This window comes from Misgurnus anguillicaudatus, chromosome 1 (assembly GCF_027580225.2).
Source record: "Misgurnus anguillicaudatus chromosome 1, ASM2758022v2, whole genome shotgun sequence".
NCBI lineage: Eukaryota > Metazoa > Chordata > Actinopteri > Cypriniformes > Cobitidae > Misgurnus > Misgurnus anguillicaudatus.
In genome coordinates this window covers 7,174,480-7,195,264 of record NC_073337.2, presented here as the reverse complement: position 1 = coordinate 7,195,264, position 20,785 = coordinate 7,174,480, and the positions used below count along the sequence as shown (strand labels likewise).

Genomic DNA, 20,785 nt, shown 5'->3' with positions numbered 1-20,785 from the left:
GTATATGTTAGAGCTTTCTCTGAATTTTCAGCGCAATTGATGAAATATGATCAGCGCCGCTTTAGTTTTATCAATGAAAGGCAGAAGTCAGAAAAATACGTAAAACTTGAGTTTAGTACCTCAGATTAGATAAATGGGCGGAGAGAAGGCGGTCGCATGTGGAACACATTCAACCACATGTGCGTTTACACCACAAAAGCAATCAGATCGAAAGTGGTTTCGACTACCTCTGAATGTGGTTGAAAGTGGTCGAAAGTGGACGCGTTCAAAACGTTTTGAACACCGTTTACACCTGGCATTAACGTCGTCCACTTGTGATCCGATCGACGAAAACGCATGTTAATGCCAAGTGTAAACAGCCTCTTAGAAAAGCTTTTGGCTAAAATTAAGCAGTCTGTCAGTGGCCATAGGCGGGGCTTTATCAGTGTGATGTCACATTAACAAGAGAATCAAAACCAAATGTCTTGGAAGACAGGTTTGCTAAAATTCTGATTAAAAAGGAAACTTTCTCCGTTAAAGGAATAGTTCACACCAGATTAAACATTAGCCCATATTTTACTCACTTTTAAGCCATTCTATGTGTATATGATTTGATCTTTTAGCCAAACACAGTTGGAGTTATGATAAATAATATCCTGGCTCTTCCTAGATTTGTAATGGCATTGAAAAGTATCTGTTTTTGAAGCCCACCCATCATCAGAAAAGGCATCCATACTTCAGTGGGTTAATATACTGTATGAGGAGCTCAGATGCAAAAGCTGTTAATGCCACCTCCGTCAAAAATGAGATAATAAATATTAACAAAAGGCACTTGACAAGTATTATATGTTTATCCAATACATAAGCTTCAAATCCGCTTAATCCCGGCCTCAGCCCATTCAGAAATACCAGTTTGTTGCCAGAATTCATTAGGAGTCTGTTAAAAAAATGCTATTATACAAGAAAACATGTAAGACACACTTAGAGGATTTTGCATTTATGCTTTTCATTTTTTTTTTTTATTAATCAATGTTTAAATTATTTAAAACTTAAAATGGCTACAATTCAAAGCCTTTACGTAGCTAGGAAGAGCGAGGATGTTATTTATTATAACTCCAATTGTGTTCGGCTAACTCTGTGTTTGGCTGAAAGAAGAAAGTCATATAGACACGGCTTGAGGGCTAGTAAAATATTGGTTAATTATTGAATTTAGGGTGAACATTTCCTTTAAGTCAGACTAACAAAATGCAACTTCATACTTTGCTTTTAAAAAAACAATAGCCTTGTGTTTCCATAAAGATTAAATAACTTTTCAAGACGTGACAAAAATCATCTAGACAATGGGAAATTCCCCACTACCTTTCTCAAAACACACTTTGCCTTTCATTCCCAATGAGGGGTGTCAAGTACAAAGCTGATTACTTGTCAGTCAACCACATACGGAACATAAGCCTTGTGGGAAACGGCATTTCCTTCTTTGGCTTGATTGACACATGACGTTTTCTTTGCATCGAATCAACAATGGCTCGAAGGAATCAGGCTGGAGGGAATTCTACAAAAATATCGAAGACCGAGTCATGGACCTCAGTCTCTCTCACAATATGTAGGTGGTCAACAACTAGTGGTCTACAATTTCTTTTTTTAATGTTTCTATAAAGTGACTCGACAGGATAGCTTGTACTGATCAAGCTGCTGTGTACTTGGCGGTGGATTAAAATATCCCTAAATTCTCCAGAAGAGACTAAGTTGCAGGTTCTCACGCATAGGTTTTCAATTATTAGACCATTATCCAACTTAGCGGCACTCCTGTCAATAAACGGTTCCAGATCAAAGCACTCCCTCAACCTAAACTCGTGGCAGTGAAACTATCAAGAACTAAATTCAAACATGATCGATCATACAATTAAAAAATGTTCCCTGTCAGGGCATATTGTGTACCTTTTGTTGTAAGGAAGTAAACCAAAAACCTGTACATGCAGTATGTAACCAATTTTACACTGAAAGCCGTTTCAGGGTTTAACACAATGCGGAGGATGAATGTGTCAAATTCAATAGAAAGGGAATGGCATGATTTCGCAAATGTTTAGAAAAGAAATTTTACAATTGGAGAAATGGTCAACGTACATTTGAGTTTTTCACGTTCTCAAAATATTTGGGTCTTGTAAATCCTGGATGAATTATAGTAATTCAATTGTACATTTTTTCAGATGTTTAAGTTCAATGTTTACACACTCGCCTTCACGTCAACGAAACGTAAACACACTCACTCAAGTTGTGTATCACCACATGCTAGTGAATGAAGCGCCTCCAAATTTTAAACACAGCTGGAATACAAATGCAGAGCTTATTGGTCTCATTCATAAAGTTTTACTTCGAAAACCTTTCACAACAGCAGTGTTTAATAAGAGTTGGTGTGAAATCTCAAGGCCTACACTATGTATTTCTCCTACAACAAGCTCTGTGGTCTTGTCTAACCAGATGTTTTCGCACAGCACTTTCCCCTCAGAGACGTCTACATTCACTTTTACGCAGTGTGAAGTGTCACTCACTCATCTCCATGTATTCAGGTGTGAGGCCATCAAACGGCTCCAGGTCGTAGTCCAGGTGCCACTGTTGGCGGCGCTCCGGATGCTCCACAATCTCCTCGGGGTCACGTTCCTTGTCCTTCAAAGTGCGGCATAGCTTCTTCAGCTTTCTAAATTGATGAGGAGAAATAAGAGAACGAGTCAGGATGTAAACAATACAATGATGCAAACTTGACACTGTGATGGAAATTGCTCCGATTTGATTGCGTCTGTAAATAGTTTTTCTATCACCATTTTACAAATTTAATGAAGAACACTTGTTCTTGGGTTCTGAGCATTGGTTTAATTAAAATGTCTTTGTGTGGTTTAGTTCAGTAATGTGAACCAGCATGTGAATGAACTTGAAATGGCAAGAATTTTGGCTAGGCGTTCTGTGTTTTATTGCATGGCCACACATTCGAGCGGACACATACACACAAGACGTGGGAGTCTAGGAAACACTGGACATCTCTCAGGTAATGTCTTTATTGTACACATCTGGCCATATACACATTCACTTTTATTGGTGCTTTTAACCTTCACAAACCAACTTTTGCTTATAAAGAAGATAAAAAGTAACATTTATAATGTCTCTATAGCAAACTTTATTTCTGTTTCCATTCATTTTCACACATAACCTACTAAAATCTCTTGAATAAACACCGTACATGTGTCAACTCCAAAACACCTAAGAGAAGCGGTAAAGATCACAGGACCCCAGTCAAGAGGTGGTCCCCATAAATTACTATGATAGCTTTCCACCTTTAAAGAGAAACCTCTCATCATAGAGGCTGGGATTTAAAAGACTGCTTGCTTACCCCCCAGGTTAAAAAAATTAGGAATAACGACCCAAACTGTAAAATGCAGTAGTTTCATGTAATTTTCTATTTTACAACACAAGCACTCCCAGCAAAAACCGCTCCAAACTTTACTAATTACTGCCAACATTTCAGAGTTTGACCCAGTTTAACCTGGGGTTTTATTACGTCTCCAAAACACAGTGGAATGTGGGGTCAGCTTTGGGTTCATGTCTTTATGTTTCGAAAATCTCTCCATCAAGAGAAAGTGTGACAGAATGACAGGTCTTTATTTGAAGGCCAAATATAGTAACTGAAATTATCCATGTGGTCCATACACCAACTAATGCTCTCAAAAAACTTTAAATGCATCTGCTGCATTATTTAGTTTCCGAAATGACCGCCTTTTCTAGCGTATTACTTTTTAATGCACGCCTTTGTACAAGTGCTTGCCTCCATCCGCGATAAAGCTCTCGTTTACCAGCTGTTAAAATGCATTTGCATTTAGAGACGCACACGAGAGGCACACAAATAACAAATGATAGTTAATTTCAATAGATGCAATAGATGCATTCTCGTTTCTGAGCAGAGAGATGGTGTGGAAAAGCAGTGGGAGATCAGATCAGATGTAGGTCAGGATGAAGGATTTATAGTCCTCCTCTCCCCAGTGGTTTCCATCATGATACATCTGCACATGCCATCCTTCAACCCTCTGTGTTAGAACTATTATTCTTATTGCATTCCAAATGTATGTTGGAAAATTGTCCAACAAATACATTTCAGTCAGTTTCTCCCAAAATTGATAATTAGCGCTAAAAAGCTGTGGTTTAGCTATTTTTGCGACTGACTATTCGCAATTTACTAATGTTTGTATGTGTGATATTACTGTTTTTTTGCGGCATTACTTAATGCAGAAAAAAAGCAGGTCTTAAATAATTTTGCTCTTGAAATGGCTGAAATTGTAGCTGATAGAAAAGGAATCAGAGAGCGTGTGGTACAAGGCAGAGAATTTTTTACCATGTAACAGTTTTTTTGGAATGCCAGAGCAACATATTATTCAAAAATATTGTTTGCCAAGTCATTTGTCCGAGAATTAGACACAGTAGATAACTTTAAATCTAGACTTAAGACATTTCTCTTTAACAAAGCATTCACATACTTTGTTTAGTAATGGTACTTATCTCACAATAGCTGGCTTGTAAAACCTAATAAATAAATAAATTTAAACCTGGCCTTAGTCAAACAGGTTTCCATTACTGTTTTAAAGATCAAATGGGGGGCCCCATACATAGATTCGCCCTGGGCCCACAAATTTGCTAAATCCTCAACTATGGGTAATATACTTATGCTGCAATAGTTAGCCTGTCTGGAACCGAGCTGACTTAAACCACATAACTGTGTGAAAGTTGCATTACACGTGAAAGACCCCTACGTTAATAGGATTTTGTTTCTCTCTCCCTGTCTCGTCCTCGATCCCGAGGACAATGAGACAAACAGACCTAGTTCCGGTAAATGTGAAGGTCGGAACATCCCTGATTTACTAGCCGTCCTTCAACGTGATGCCCAGGTGATGCCCGACCAACCGGCAGAACCCATTTAATCTCCTTACTCGTTTACATATATACAGTATATCTCCCGAGGGTTTTTTCCTCCTAGGACTTTTTTACCCGGCTAAAAAAGTCCAGGGTTTTTTTCTCCTAGGGGGTTTTTCAACCCGGGAAATCGTTACATTAGTAATACGCTCACTTATAATGTCGATTCGTAGCCGCAGCAAATTCTTCTGCTTATGCTATCTGTATTATGTTATGCTATCTGTCGATTTTTCTGTTTTCCCTGCTTCTATTAATGTAAAGCTGCTTCAAAACAATTACCAATTGTGAAAAGCGCTATATAAATAAAATTGAATTGAACTGAATATTTTTTACTTGCTGGAGGAAGTAAAAGAGGACTCACTACCCAGCAAGCAAAAACCGAGATGTTAAAATGACGGCTTACTATAGATCCAATTTAGTCCAGCTATGAGTAACCCACTCCTACCCTAAATAACCTTAAATTTGGTTACATGCCATTTTTGGCAAAATAACTTGAAGATGTATAAAATTCAAACATGTAAGTAAAGTCAACAGGTGTTCAAGGTGTTTGCTTTCATTTGTTTTAAACGTTTATGTATTGTCTATTCTTGGGCTATGGTAGACGTCTATTAGACTTTCACTGACAGCCCAAATTTAGGCTTGTTTTAGCCAAAATTTCTTCCTGGGTTGAAGTCACACAATACCAGGTGTTTCAAAACTTATTGTAAACCTTCACTTTACACATGTAAGTAGATTACACGCAACTCATCCGCTGCTTATTTGCGACCCTGAACTAATTTGCGCTACTCCTAGTAGATTGCGTTGGTCATTATGGAAGTCAGCTGTGTTATATTTAATTTGTGCCTTTTTAGTAAATAACCCGCAGATATTAACACTCCCATCTGAGCTTTTTTGGAATTGTGCTCTCACGCTAATTTGCCCAGTTTAGTAAATCAGGCCCTTGAAATTTAATTTTGTTTGTCATTGTTACAATTCAGTCGTAACTCACTTAAAATGTATATTCTTCAAAAACTAGTAGAATGGGTTTGGAACGACACAAGTGTAACAGAGATTAAACAGAAATACATGCATGTGATTAATGCTATTGAGTCATAGTAGCTGTCATTAAATTGCATTTGTAATTATGAAATGAGATCTGTAAGTTGAGTTACGAGAAACATAAGTCGGGTGCATCTTGTACTTCCGGTCCCCTCGCCTGAGGCGGGGGTGAGCTCATTTTACCGCTGTCACCAAATGTTGTGCAAGTTTATTGATTCATGCCAACTGCATGACAACGTTGTGGAGATTAAGTGAAGTGTTAGCACTCCGATGAATGACGATGAATCATTATTGAAAACATTCTTGTTTATCGGATCATTTGCAACCAACTGGATCCACCACAATATCGGCACACCAAAGAGACAGTCCAGTGTTCCTAGGAACAGTGTCGGGTTTTCATTGTATAGGAATAAGATACAAGGAAAAGAACACACACAATGGATTGGACAAAAATAAAAATTTAAAAGGTATTTCCAGAGAATGGAGTCACGGCTTAGAATGTATATTCTGTTACCCGCAGGGCAATTCACATTATCTCTGTACACTTATGCCCTAATATCTGTTTACCCAACCGCACAATATACAGTAAATTATGGTAATCAGTATGTTAAGGCCCACTATCACAATATTTACAGTAGGTTGGTCTGTCTGTGTTCATATGCAAGTACAGGCTGTACTGCATACACACAAGAGTCACTCTGATTTGCATTTTATCTTGCTCTCTCACGTGATGTATCACTTGTGCAAACTTGTGAAATAAGACAGGAATATGACCTATTAGACAACAAGGAGGGGTTTGGAGAAAAAAATCTGTGTCTGTGTGTGTAAAGAAAGGCAAAAAAGCACAATGGAGCACCTCACAGTCCAGGCATTTCCAGTCTTTATAAACCAATTTTTCCAGGAGTAGAACTTAAAAAGTCAAGACATGAGGAATCAAACGAATCTTTTGAATGTAGAGTGACGTGAAAGCAAACATTTTTGGATCAAGTGTTAAGAAAATGTTCAATGTGATCGGCAGAAACTTACGGAATTCCGATTTCAAAGATGTTATTCTGAATAAGCTGCTTCCCCAGCATGATGATGCTTAGCTGGATGCAAAGTTCAATAAGACAGCCTCCAGGAGCACACTGAAAAAAAGAGTTTCTTTCAATTAAATCTATATCATATAACCATCCACATTGAAGTAAACAGTCTAAACAATGACATGGGATGCAAAGTTGTAATCACCTCCTCCATACGGTAGTCATTAAAGATATAAACATAGTCACCGGGTCGGCCTGCAAACCTGAAAAACACAGGAGTTAGGAATGGCCTTTGGTTCAGTAGGTTAACAAGTGAATGACCTAACCAATGTGTTTACACAACTGTAAAAATATGAAAAGCCTCCAGAATCAGAAATTGTCCACATACCTCCCTTTGAAGAAGGCCACGTAGAAGATGGGTGCATAAGCGTTCATGAACTTGAGAAGAAAAGCCTTCAGAATCAGACGTTCCTCAAAGTTGGTCTCTGTTTTGGGGATCTCTGAAGAGACAAATGAATCCACAACATTTGGGGTTAAACACGTTCTGGATAAACTGCCCACAACTTCCTTTACTGTTCTGATCCACTGAATCTTTCTCAAAATGTCTCAGTAACTTACTGGGTTAAACATTGTAAAGATAGAGCTCTTGAGAAAATAAGAAGTTAAGTTTGGGGTAGAGGGCATAACTAGGCTAGGACTGCACATTATTTCGTACTTTAAGATGTACTACAGTTATCTGAGTGATAAATTCATTATAAACCAATACAAATGTATTAATAAGGTAGCATATTAAATCCAGTAAGTCTACTGAAATCGGTGGGTTCGGAAGTAGGTTAAAGCACTGAGCCTCAGACCATATGTGGTCAGACTTTGTAAGTAAAAAGTCTATGTCTTATTCATGTGGTGATAACACATGCTTTCTCCTTTCCTTCCTTCTTTACGGATCCACAGAGACACTCATTTATTAAAATGTCTCTTAGGGAAATCTGGCTGACGGCCGACTGACAAGCAGAAGAGTATTCCCAAGCATTCCAGGAGTGGTGAGGAGAAACTCTATAAAGATGTACAGTGCCTTGTGAAAGTATTCGGCTCCCTTGAACTTTTCAACCTTTTGCCACATTTCAAACTTCAAACATAAAGATATAAAACTGTATTATTGTGAAAAATCAACAAGAAGTGGGACACAATCATGAAGTGGAACAAAATGTGTTGGATATTTAAAACTTTTTTAACAGGTGGAAAACTGAAAGGTTGGGCGTGCAAAATTATTCAGCCCCCTTAAGTTAATACTTTTTAGCGCCATCTTTTGCTGCGATTACAGCTGTAAATCGCTTGGGGTATGTCTCTATCAGTTTTGCACATCGAGAAACAGAAATTTTTGCCCATTCCTCCTTTCAAAGCAGCTCGAGCTCATTGAGGTTGGATGGAGAGCGTTTGTGAACAGCAGTTTTCAGTTCTTTTCACAGATTCTCGATTGGATTCAGGTCTGGACTTTGACTTGGCCAATCCTGGATATGTTTATTTGTGAACCATTCCATTGTAGATGCATTGCTTTATGTTTTGGATCATTGTCTTGTTGGAAGACAAATCTCCATCCCAGTCTCAGGTCTTTTGCAGACTCCATCAGGTTTTCTTCCAGAATGGTCCTGTATTTGGCTCCATCCATCTTCCCATCAATTTTAACCATCTTCCCTGTCCCTGCTGAAGAAAAGCAGGCCAAAACCATGATGCTGCCACCACCATGTTTGACAGTGGGGATGGTGTGTCCAAACATAACGTTTTGCATTGTTGCCAAAAAGTTCGATTTTGGTTTCATCTGACCAGAGCACCTTCTTCCACATGTTTGGTGTGTCTCCCAGGTGACACTTTTATAGATATCTTTAAGAAATGCCCCTTTTTTCTTGCCACTCTTCCATAAAGGCCAGATTTGTGCAGTATACGACTGATTGTTGTCCTATGAACAGACTCTCCCACCTCAGCTGTAGATCTCTGCAGTTCATCCAGAGTGATCATGGGCCTCTTGGCTGCATCTCTGATCAGTCTTCACCTTGTTTGAGCTGAAAGTTTAAACGGATGACCGGGTCTTTGTAGATTTGCAGTGGTCTGATACTCCTTCCATTTCAATATTATCGCTTGCACAGTGCTCCTTGGGATGTTTAAAGCTTGGGAAATCTTTTTGGTATCCAAATCCGGCTTTAAACTTCTCCACAACAGTATCTCGGACCTGCATGGTGTGTTTCTTGTTCTTCATGATGCTCTCTGCGCTTTAAACAGACCTCTGAGACTATCACATAGCAGGTGCATTTATACGGAGTGTAAAAGTGGATTTTATTTATCATCATTAGTCATTTAGGTCAACATTGGATCATTCAGAGATCCTCACAGAACATCTGGAGAGACATTGCTGCACTGAAAGTAAAGGGGCTGATTAATTTTTCACGCCCAATTTTAAGTTTTTTATTTGTTAAAAAAGTTTGAAATATCCAATAAACTTCATTCCACTTCATGATTGTGTCCCACTTGTTGTTGATTCTTCACAAAAAATTACAGTTTTATATCGTTATATTTGAAGCCTAAAATGTGGCAAAAGGTCAAAAAGTTCAAGGGGGCCAAATACTTTCGCAAGGCACTGTATGTCATGTGGTGTTTGGTAAGGAAGAATAATCAACATCAATAGCAGAAGGAAGTTGACCTAAAATGGTCTCTTGAATCAATTTAGCCTTTTGTCAAGGCTGGTAGAGATACATGCAATTTCTCACCCAATTCTGTGAGCCAGGCAGCCACCATTCCGTAGATCTCATCCAAGATGAGAATAACCACCAGGTTGATGACGACTGCGGTGGCCGTGACGGTCACTCGCATGTTGGCCTTGACTTCTGGGTCTGGGTTCATCGCCATGAGTGCCGAGATTGTGACGCGATAAATCACCACACTGAACACAGCCGCGCAGGTCACGCAAAACTAGAGAAAAAACAAACAGAAGGGAAATGAAACACCTTCATCAGGCATAAAATTTTAATCTAGCGATGTGCGCGTGTGTTTTATATGAATCAGTAGCAAACAAAAAGTGGATTGTTTACCATAAAGAGAATGGAGGAAATGTTGATTAAATAGCCAGGCAGTCGATCCCTCCACGTTAGCTTCTCGTGTCCAGGCTGTTAAAGAAAATAACACACAGACTGAAATTACCAAGAGCAAGTCACTAAAGTAGCTATGTAGCTATACAGTGTTTGGCTGTAGGCATGTTGGTGCATTTTATGGAAAACATGCTGCAATACCTTGTACAAAACTATTGAGGGGAAGTTTTCTTGTAAAAACATGACAACATTAGGGTCATTATCACCTGGCCTTCCACCGCATTCCGTACATTCAAGGATAGATCATATCTTCAAAACATCCGGCCTGAGAACCTAAAAGACTAGGACAACCTTAATATATTTCGAAGTTCCTTCAGTCTTCTTTGCATCAATATCAAAGCATCATCAAGCCAAAACAACATCCGCAGCCATTGCTAAATACAAGGCCTGCCCAGGCATACATCAATAGAGTTACTGTAAGCACTTCTGTTCCCAATGGAGAGAGAGTTTACCTTCACTGTGAAGTTTAGGACAGCTGACCAAGACATATATCTCTCTAGGGCAAACGGATAACGTTACTGTAATGACTAATTCTTATGGGAGATAGACTGACGACAGCAGGAAATATAGCACAGAGAAAAAGAGCTTTCCATTGTGTTCCTGTGGAAAAACTATTATAGAACCACAGGAATGTTAAGCAGTTATTAGTGTTAATCTAATGAAAAAATCATCATAGCTTAGCTTCCTTACTGACTATGATCTATGTGGAAAGCAACATCCCAACTGCAAGAGAAACCCATGAAACATGATACGCACAAAGATAAATTCATTTCATTTTCATTAACACAATTAATTAAAGAATATACATGCATAGTTTTGGATTAGCGTTAGCAGCGTGCCTCTGATGCTGTCTAGTTCAGGCCCGGTAGCCCATGCTGTCAAAGTATTGCCAAAACAGAAAAGTCCCTCTCCTATAATTGCACTCATTATCCGACAGCACCATCTAGCAAACAGCGCGTGTCTAAACCTTGGCACCCAGGATCTTGGAAAGGCGCAGCACCCAGACTGTAACCGCATGCAGCCCTCAATATATCTCACAGATTTTGAATGCGACGAATGTGGGTCACGCAACTTGGCCGCAAATCACAATTCCCAAACCCTTGCCATAATGAGTGCAGTTACTGCAGACCTGCGGTCTCACCCATTGCTAACTCTTCATTAAGATGCATGATGTGATTCGGTGATAGACTACGTTCACCTCTTAAAAATCTAAATTGAGAAATACTGTGCAACAGGATTCGTGTTGCTATAATGCTGGTGCACAAATGTCAGAGGAAGCCAAGAAATCTCTTTTGCCGCAGGGATAAGCAGGGAGGACTGTACAAACTAACTGCCACAAAAATGCTGTTAGAGACCACAAGCATGTAGCCAGTAGGCCTACATGTAACCTTTGGATTTAAATACGGTTGAATGTATTATATGGAGTTGAGTACACAGGGTGGGAAGATGACAGGCATTTGAATTCTGCCGAAATTGGCATGGCTTCTGTGGATTTCTGTGGGTGCAGATTCAGTGTAAATCTGTCAAATACAAATAACAAAAGATGCCTGGCAACCGAAGGGAAAACACAGCATAAATAATTTATGTAATCAGTCACAGAAGTGGTCATGTTTTTATATTACATGTTTACTTGCAGGAAAAAATGAAAAACTTGAGGAAAAAACCCAACATTCCTCTCCAGACAAATGTATTCAATTGTCCGAAAAAAGGGATTGTATCTTCAACATGCCCCAATTTCGTACATATTACATATTCTTACCTTTGTATCTTTTCACCAGTTTAAACTCCCTTCAGAAAAATCCCACAGTTTTGGACTCAGTGGTTTCAGTGTTATCCGGTGTCTTTTTTAAAGAGGTTGGCACATCCAAACATTAGACGGCACTTGCGTGCTTGTGTTAAGCTCTTGTCTATAGTTTATATGTAGATCAACAGATTAGCTCAACAGTTCTGTGACAACAGAGGTTTGGATTTCCACGGAAGCATATAACAGCTGTCCAAATGAAGAATATCACTTTATTAAGCTCCGTTTCCTGACAGATCCAGTTGTCAAAAAACTGCCATCTGGTATATAGCACTAGACCATTAAAGTGGTTCACTGGCTCATAATCATAGGGGAACCACTTTAACTGCTATATACAGCCCAGTCTCACGAAATTTTGTTATATAGTCACGTATTTTTTTAATTCTTTTTTCGTGATATTATCACGAATTTCAGCGTTTTTTCGTGATCGTCTAACAAATTCCTGTTTTCGTGTCATTATCACGTATTGGTTACTCAACTGTTTTGTCCTATTTTCTTACCATTGTCGCTTCGGTTTAGGGTTAGATTTACATAAAATGACATCCCTACCCAAACCCAACTCTAACCCCAACGCCAAGCAACATATAAAAAAATAAATACGAAAAAAAAGTATAAACCAATGTATAAAGTGACATTCTAATGCAAGCACCAAATCTAACCCTGTACCAAAGCGACAATGGTTTAAAAATAGGAAAAAGCAGTTGAGTAACCAATACGTGATAATCACACGAAAACAAGAATTCGTTATATGTTCACGAAAAAACGCAGAAATTCGTGATAATAGCCGAATGGCTTGCGGTTTTTACTGCCAGTTGCAGCAAACGCTTTTGAAGGAACGCTGACAGCGGAAAAGCGCCCGACGTCATTCACGTCTTTCCATTGTCCAATCGAATGAGGGGAGAGGCGGGACTTTCGTTGTGGTGACGGAGGTTTACGGTTATTTGGATCAACCAGACTCCACTTGCTCACTCTTTCCTGCGTGTTTGTGCATCTCTCACCCTCAAACAAGGTCAGAGCAAGCGTCTTCTTTTTAAAGTTTCTGCTAATATGACAGTTAACAGCAAATAAGCGCTTACGCTTCAGTATTTGATTGAAAAACAGCTGACTTGGTGGTTGCCTAGCAATATAACGGATTGTAGGCAACAGTTTACTTCCTAGGATTGGTGATGTAGACAAGACCAACATTATCATAATTTCTCCCGCTGTAAGTTAACTCCTGTTAGCATTGTATTGTGAGCAAATCTTTCAAACATGGTAAGGAGCGTCACATTTTCGGCTGACGTCAGAGGTATTCAGGCCAATCACAATGGACAGATTAGCAGGCCAATTTTAGTGACATTTGGAGGTACAAAAATTTACGGTATGTGGAAAATAATGTTTTTTTTAACCATAAACCATGCAAACACATTGTATTATGCCAAAAACACAAAATGTTTTTGGCAGTGAAGTAGGTGCTCTTTAATGGGTTCAGGTTTGCTAGCAAATGGTAGCTCTCTTACACGAACACTGACACATGCAAGTTGGACACGCAACTCTCCTAACGGTCCCACACTAAGCCATTTGGGAAATTAGTGACAGGATCACCATTGTGGGGATTTCCTCCATGACCATATGTCGCCCTGCAGTGATGCCATGCTCATATTGACGTCACGTACGCATCTTTCCCTCAATCCTCAAAATCACACTGTAAGCCAGAGAGAGAGAGAGAGAGAGAGAGAACCAAAACCATGCCAGTGCCCACGCTGGCAAACCAAAACACACATCTTGCTGTGGCATACAGCACCAAGAGTTTTACAATGCAGAAGAATTACACAGCTTATTTTAAATACAAACTGTCCCCTGGTGAATAGCTCTGGCTTGTGAAATGATAAAAAGATGAATTTTCTGAGTGATTTGTCTGAAGATTGTCTTTTGGAAGTCTAGAGATGGGAATTATTTTGCTGTGAGCCCCATCTGACAGATTTGAAATCTCTTTAAAACACTCTCATCTCTTTTCAGCCCCAAATCCCAGTCCATGAAGACCACCAGACCAGGATTACACAAAAATAAACACACGCACACCCACGCACACATGTTTCCATGTTTCGTGGGGACATTCCATAGACATAATGGTTTTTATACCATACAAACTGTATATTCTGTTCCCTTTCCCTAACCCTAACCATCACAGAAAACTTTCTCCTACTTCACATTTTCAAGAAACATCATTCTGTTTGATTTATAAGCTTGTTTCCTCATGGGGACCTCAAAATGTCCTCACAACGTTACAAAATACTAGTATTCCTATCTTTGTGGGGACAGTTGATGCCCACAACGTGATAATTACCAGGTACACACACACACACACACACTTTAGATCAGCAGGGATCCTTCTAATAAATAACCCATGCATGAGTAAAGACAGCTGTAGGATTAAGTATCGACTTGCAAATTCAATTATGTAACATTGTGTATTAAAGCTCCCAGACTTCCTACTCAGATCTTGATATCATCATGATGATCAGACACTAACAAAATCTGACAAGCCCTCCATCATCCTCATCAAACAACCAAAACAAGAACAGCTTGAGAGATTTAAATCTAAAGTGCATTGAGTTTAATATACATATACACAGTTACTCGGCAAGCGTCATTTCACCGATATAGTCCGGCTATGAGTAATTCACTTCAAGTCAAAATAAACCAGTTCAATTGAAATAAAAAATGACATATTTTTGTCAAAATAACTTGCGAGATGCATGATGTTCCATTATGTAAACAAAGTCAGCGGCGTGGTTTCATTTATTTTGTTTAATTTTTTCAATTTACTTTTGGGTTATGTTTAAACGTCTATCAAATTGACAGCCGAAATGATGTCTTGTTTTAGCCTAGACGTCTAAGCTGTGTTCGGATGACTACTAGACCAGTGGTTCTCAAACTTTTTCGGCATGCGGCCCCCTGTGTATGGTGCACCCCTTCGTGCCCCCCAAAGAAAATGTATGACAGAAAATATTAAAACTTAAAATTTTAATTGAACAAAACATGCTAAATTATACAATGTAGTGCTGTTGGATAGGCTTATTTTTCTGAGGTTTAATTACACAGAATATATGATAAATTAATGTATTTTTAATGCATTAAACTGGGGCCCCCCTGGCACCATCACGGCCCCCAGTTTGAGAACCACTGTAGGCCTACCAGACATCCTTCAAACACAAACTTGCTTGCTGGGTATGATCAGAATAAAGGCTTACCATCACAGATGTGAACTACCTATTTGTATTTAGCAATGTAATATAAAACGAATTGTTATACAGTACATGTATGTGGTCAAATGTAAATAGAATGTACAGCCAAAAGTTATAAATTATCCCGTGGTCTCCTAGGACAGATCCACACAGTCGGGGAATATAGACTATTCGTTCTCATAATAAAACTCTCCTAAGTATAAAACTTTCCAAAGATAATGTTGAATCCTCTCTTACTTTGATTCAAGAGGCGATGAAAACTTTAAGCTGTCTAAAATTAGCCATGCCAGAGTCTGCTGCATTTAATACCAAAGTCACTAATGTCTCCTAAACATAGCTGCCAAGATGACACGGCTATATGATAAAGAGCTGTAGATAAGGACAAATCCAACCGAGCGTACAAGGGGTTCGAGTGTCCTGTGGAGATGTGACTACTTTGGTTATACCCAAAAGTTTGGCACATAGCCCAGCATGGGAGAACACTCCACTCATGCATATATACACACAAATACACTCACTTGCATGGAGTCCAGCGCTCTCTTCTGGTCGACCTGTGTCATTCATTCTCAGCATATGGGAAGTTGACCGGACAATATGGAAAAGAATTTAAAACGGCACTAAATTCAATTCCATCTCTTAAATGTGCACATGTTCATATAAATCTACCACCAAAACAGTAACAGCCAAAATATGTTCCACCTTTAGCATGAAATAAATATGCTCCTCAACTCTTGTGTGAAGAAAAATAAGCAGGCGCATTCTTAAAACTCCGGGGGAAACTCGCTGACCCTGAAATCCTTTCATCATCAGCTCTTTTGGTCCACACAACATGTGTGGTTGTTCAATGAGTGATAGGGTGGTTTTCACCAGACTTACTGTCATTCTAGTATTTATTGGTTTATTTTGAGGGTTTCTGTGGTCGTACAAATAAAATAAGCAGTTAGAACAAGAGCCTCTCTATGAATATTAACTGTCGACTCTTCCTCATTTATTTGACTATGAATATGTGACAGATTATAGACCGCACTACTTCAATCCTTTAGTGCTTGTTTATTCCACATGGTTTTTCCGTCCACATAAAATCGGATTTGTTTACAGTTTGAGGCTGACCAAAAATGCAATTATCAAACTTTTTAAATATACAGCATACCTAAGTCCAAGCTGTTTTGAATAAAGCTGTTAACATGTATAGTCGTGATTTAAGGTTTCGGAAAAAAACATCTAGGTCAGGACTGACCGTGGGCTATAATATCTGGGACAGCGCAGCTAAACATAAAAATGAACAAGTGCCATGATGTAGGCGACAGATTTAATAGAAATCTGCTTGAACCGCTAACAAATCTGGACTATAAACTCCACACAAACTGAGAAACAAGCATGTAAAAGATGCTGGTTTACCATACCTTTTACATGCCATGTATCACGACTTAACCTTAAAGTGTAACTGCACAGATTAACCAAGTGAATGATGTAAGACAAATGTCTGAGACAAGAGTCAAGCATGATGTCCTGGAGCTGAACTTAAGCATTTTCTAAATTTAACTCTACTTCATGTGGCATATTTAAGGAACAAATGGGAAGCAAATAGGAACAAATAATACAATATGACCCAAAATATTTTTATAACGCATTATCAGGTCCTTAAATTGCCCATTGAGGAGGTAATTTCCAGGCCATATTGAGGTGAAAAGTGTTTTACTAATTGTATTAACCTGAAGTGCACCATCCTACAACAAGAGGATTAGGGCACTGAGAGATGTCTATATTGCTTATTAGAGTGACCCCGGTGTGACCACCACACACAAGCACCCACCCAGAGTCCATCTGACAGACACATGGGCCATTTGCAAATTAAATGGGGCTCGAATTCTCTCACCAAAGATGTATGTGCGAGCATGGGCTGTGAAATGTTACTGAGAGCAAATGGTTATGAAGGATCAGAAAGCGTTTTGCTAATCTGAGCTTTGCTTTAATTGCTAATGACATTTGAACATTAACACAGTTTATGGGTTTAATGTGCATGACCTTACAATGTTATTAGGTTATAAGGTGCAACCGTGCATGCAAATACACACTGCAACATTACGCAAAAGAGAAAAAGTAGAATTTCCAGAATAAAAATCATCTACTAGGAGTACCAACAGCACAACAACCACAAATGATGTCAGAGAGCAAGGGGAAATACGTGCTAACCTCACAACTAGGGATCGATGGTAAGTGATACAGAAACTTTAACACAAGCAGGTGGAAAAAAGGCTCTGGAGACATACAGGTGAGACAGAGAAAAATAGAGCAAGAGAGAGAGAGAGAGAACCATTTACCGGATTCCCAGCTGCCATAGCTGACAGTAACCTTTGTCTCCATTTGTCCTTCCCCAGTTCCCCGCTCTCCTCCACACCTCTCTCAGGCTGGAACACACAGATCCTAACCGTCATACAAACGCTGATAACACAAAACAGCCTCTAGCTAACAATGCAAATCAGACTTGCAGGCATTTTTCCATGAACACCATCAGTTCTGAGCTCTACAACATGCTCCTCCTGATTAACTTATTTTTTTTGCTTGGGAATCACCAATGCAAAGCGCAGACTATGAGCCCTAAAGCACGGGTGCCAAATGCTTCAGGCCAACACAAGGATGCATGATGGGAAGGCCATGCAAAAGGCCCACGGCATTTGGCAGCACCGTCTCTTCCACACAACCGTGTCAGTTACCATCTTAACTCTTTTCAATAACACAAAGAGCATTTGCATATAATCAGAATCAGCACCGTGATATTTAGATCTTTGTAAAGGTGACGTGTGTAATTTTTCAATTATAAAATACAGTTTTCTAGGACAGTGTGCAGAGACAACTGTATGCAAACCATTTCAATAGTAAGTTTAGTTACATTGTTGCTCTCTGGCACTTCAAATGTTGCCACCAGAGCAAGATTCGACTTTAATATTGGTTTGGGGTATTTTTCTGGCATTTTGCAACCTCAATCGGTGCATTTAAGCAACCTGTTTAAAAGTAATCATTTACATTTTGCATTTACATGTAGTTTGGTGTTATTAAGGATGTAGAAATTACACACTTCATCTTTCAAATGAGCCACTAATAAAATTCAACACTGGCAAAACCAACATGAAGCGTATACACCATGCACTGTCAGAAAAAAGGTATAAAACTGTACCTTTTTTGTCGCTGTGGCGGTACCCCAAGGTACCGTTTTGTACCTTTACAGGTATATAAACATAATACAATGTTGTACCTTTTCAGGTACATTACTTAAGGATCTATTTTGTACCTTTAAAGGTACAGTTAACTCTTTTGTACCCCTAAAATTTAACTGGTACAAAATTGTTCCTTAAAGGAATAGTCTACTCATTTTCAATACCAAAATATGTTATTACCCCAACCAAGAACCGTTGATACATCCCTCCACCACCCGTGCGCGCGCACGCAAGCGCCGGAGCGCGCCGCGACGCTTGGATAGCATTTAGCTTAGCCCCATTCATTCAATAGTACCATTTAGAGATAAAGTTAGAAGTGACCAAACACATCAACGTTTTTCCTATTTAAGACGAGTAGTTATACGAGCAAGTTTGGTGGTACAAAATAAAACGTAGCACTTTTCTAAGCGGATTTAAAAGAGGAACTATATTGTATGGCGTAATAGCACTTTTGGGAGTACTTTGACTCGGCGCAGTAACACCCTCCCTCTCCCATTATGAGAGTGACAAGGGGAGCGGACTTTTCAGGCGAGTCGAAGTACTCCCAAAAGCGCTATCCCGCCACAAAATATAGCTCCTCTTTTAAATCCGCTTAGAAAAGCGCTACGTTTTATTTTGTACCACCAAACTTGCTCGTACAACTACTCGTCCCAAACAGGAAAAACGCTGATGTGCCTGGTCACCTCCAACCCCACCTCCAAATGGCACCACTGAATGAATGGGGCCAAGCCAAACGCCATCGAAGCGTCGCAGCGCGCCCCAGCGCCCACGTGCACGCACACAGATGACAGAGGGATGCACCAACAATTCCCAGTCAAGGCAACAACATACTTCAATATTGAAAATGAGTAGACTATTCCTTTAAGGTACACAATTGGTCCTTAGGGTATAATATTGTACCCCATAAGGTACAACATTTTAATGTGTTTTATACCCATAAAGGTACAAAAAGGTACCTTTTAGGGTACCACTCCAGCGACAGAAAAAGGAACAACTTGGTACCTTTTTTTTCTGACAGTGTGCATACAAGACAAAAGATCATTAGCACGAAATGTAGGTTAGTAAAGAGCAACTTAACCCACCTCATTTTTGGTGATCTTATTTTTCTTTTTTCTTTGTCTCTTCTGAAGGAGGATCGTCTCATATTTGGGTCTGGGATGTTCCTAGATAGAAGAGGACAAAGAGGCAATTGCTTTTTTTGTTCTGAGACCTAGTAGACAGCCAGAGACGGAGGAGTTTCAAACCATTCAAAGCAGTCAAAATCCAGGGCAACACAAGGACAAAACGCAAGGGCAAACTCAAAAACTGAAAGAGCAGAAGATTGTTTCACACATCAAACTCAAACCTTCGCTTTATCCTGTTCGAAAAGATTGCATTCAGAGAAACAAGTTGAAATAACAAATGGGTGAGATGACATAATATGGGGCAAATCACAAACAGTATAGTATAGTGTAGGGACCTTAACATGAATTCTTTCAGATAAGGACACCACCATTGTGTCACATCATATAACAGTCAGTGTTAGTCACTTTCAGTTGTAAAACAGTGTCATTATAAACTAACTCTTGGCCAATCCAAACCTGATATGTTAACACGCTCAATAGTGACTCGGTTACAGATGTCGTGTGACAGTGTGTGTATACCTCTTCTTCCTCCATGCCTGTCAGATCCCAGCTATAGTTCAAGCTGATCTGTCTGCGCTTCCAGTGCTCGAGAAACATGGCCGCTGGAAAAATGAAATGAGACATGAAGTGAATGAACTCAATCTTACAGGAACACAGAAGCAAAAAAAATGGTTCACATGGGGGCAAGTGTCAAATCTAACTTTACAGACAGAAATGTAATTTAAGTTTCAATACTATTTGGATTTGAGGTCTTCTAATATAGAATACAGACCACATTTAAAGGTGCAGTGTGTAAATTTTAGCGGTATCTAGTGGTGAGGTTGCAAATTGCTACAAATGGCCCGTTCACCCCTCGCTTTTAAAACACATAGAGAAGCTATGGTAGCCCCCACTGGACAAACATGTCATCTTCGGAGACAACTTAGTAAAAAAAATTTGTCGATTTAAGGGCTTCTGTAGAAACATGGTGGCACAAAATGGCGACTTCCATGTAAGGGGACCCTCGGTATGTAGAAAAAAAGTCTCATTCTAAGGTAATAAAACCATTACGGTTCATTATGAAAGGTCTTTATACACCCCTGATAATATAGTTTTGTATATTATTTTGCATTTCTGTCAAGAGATCCTTCTTAAAATTACACACTGCACCTTTAAGGGCCATTACAGTCTCTTGTCATATCCTTGTCATGGTCACTGTGACATTGCTTAAATGTCTTCTCCTGTGTTCCAATAGACAAATTCGTTTAAAATTACAGTAAGGTGATGAGGACATACAGTAAATCATCCCC

At 39.3% G+C, this 20,785-nt stretch overlaps 1 protein-coding gene across 3 annotated transcripts in view; it reads right to left on the bottom strand.

The window, feature by feature from the left end:
* Positions 1-20,785, bottom strand: part of ano2b (anoctamin 2b) — a 45,047-nt gene that overhangs the window by 8,510 nt on the left and 15,752 nt on the right. For 2 of the 3 annotated variants that reach the window (XM_055190566.2, XM_055190568.2), the window contains 9 exons: positions 20,016-20,098; positions 19,455-19,535; positions 17,479-17,565; positions 10,073-10,147; positions 9,752-9,953; positions 7,381-7,492; positions 7,198-7,255; positions 6,997-7,097; positions 2,529-2,674 (listed from right to left, as the gene is read on the bottom strand). In XM_055190566.2, coding sequence (XP_055046541.2) covers positions 2,529-2,674; positions 6,997-7,097; positions 7,198-7,255; positions 7,381-7,492; positions 9,752-9,953; positions 10,073-10,147; positions 17,479-17,565; positions 19,455-19,535; positions 20,016-20,098 — 945 coding nt within the window. The remainder of the gene's footprint in view (positions 1-2,528; positions 2,675-6,996; positions 7,098-7,197; positions 7,256-7,380; positions 7,493-9,751; positions 9,954-10,072; positions 10,148-17,478; positions 17,566-19,454; positions 19,536-20,015; positions 20,099-20,785) is intronic. The other variant, XM_055190567.2, reaches the window with a different exon arrangement.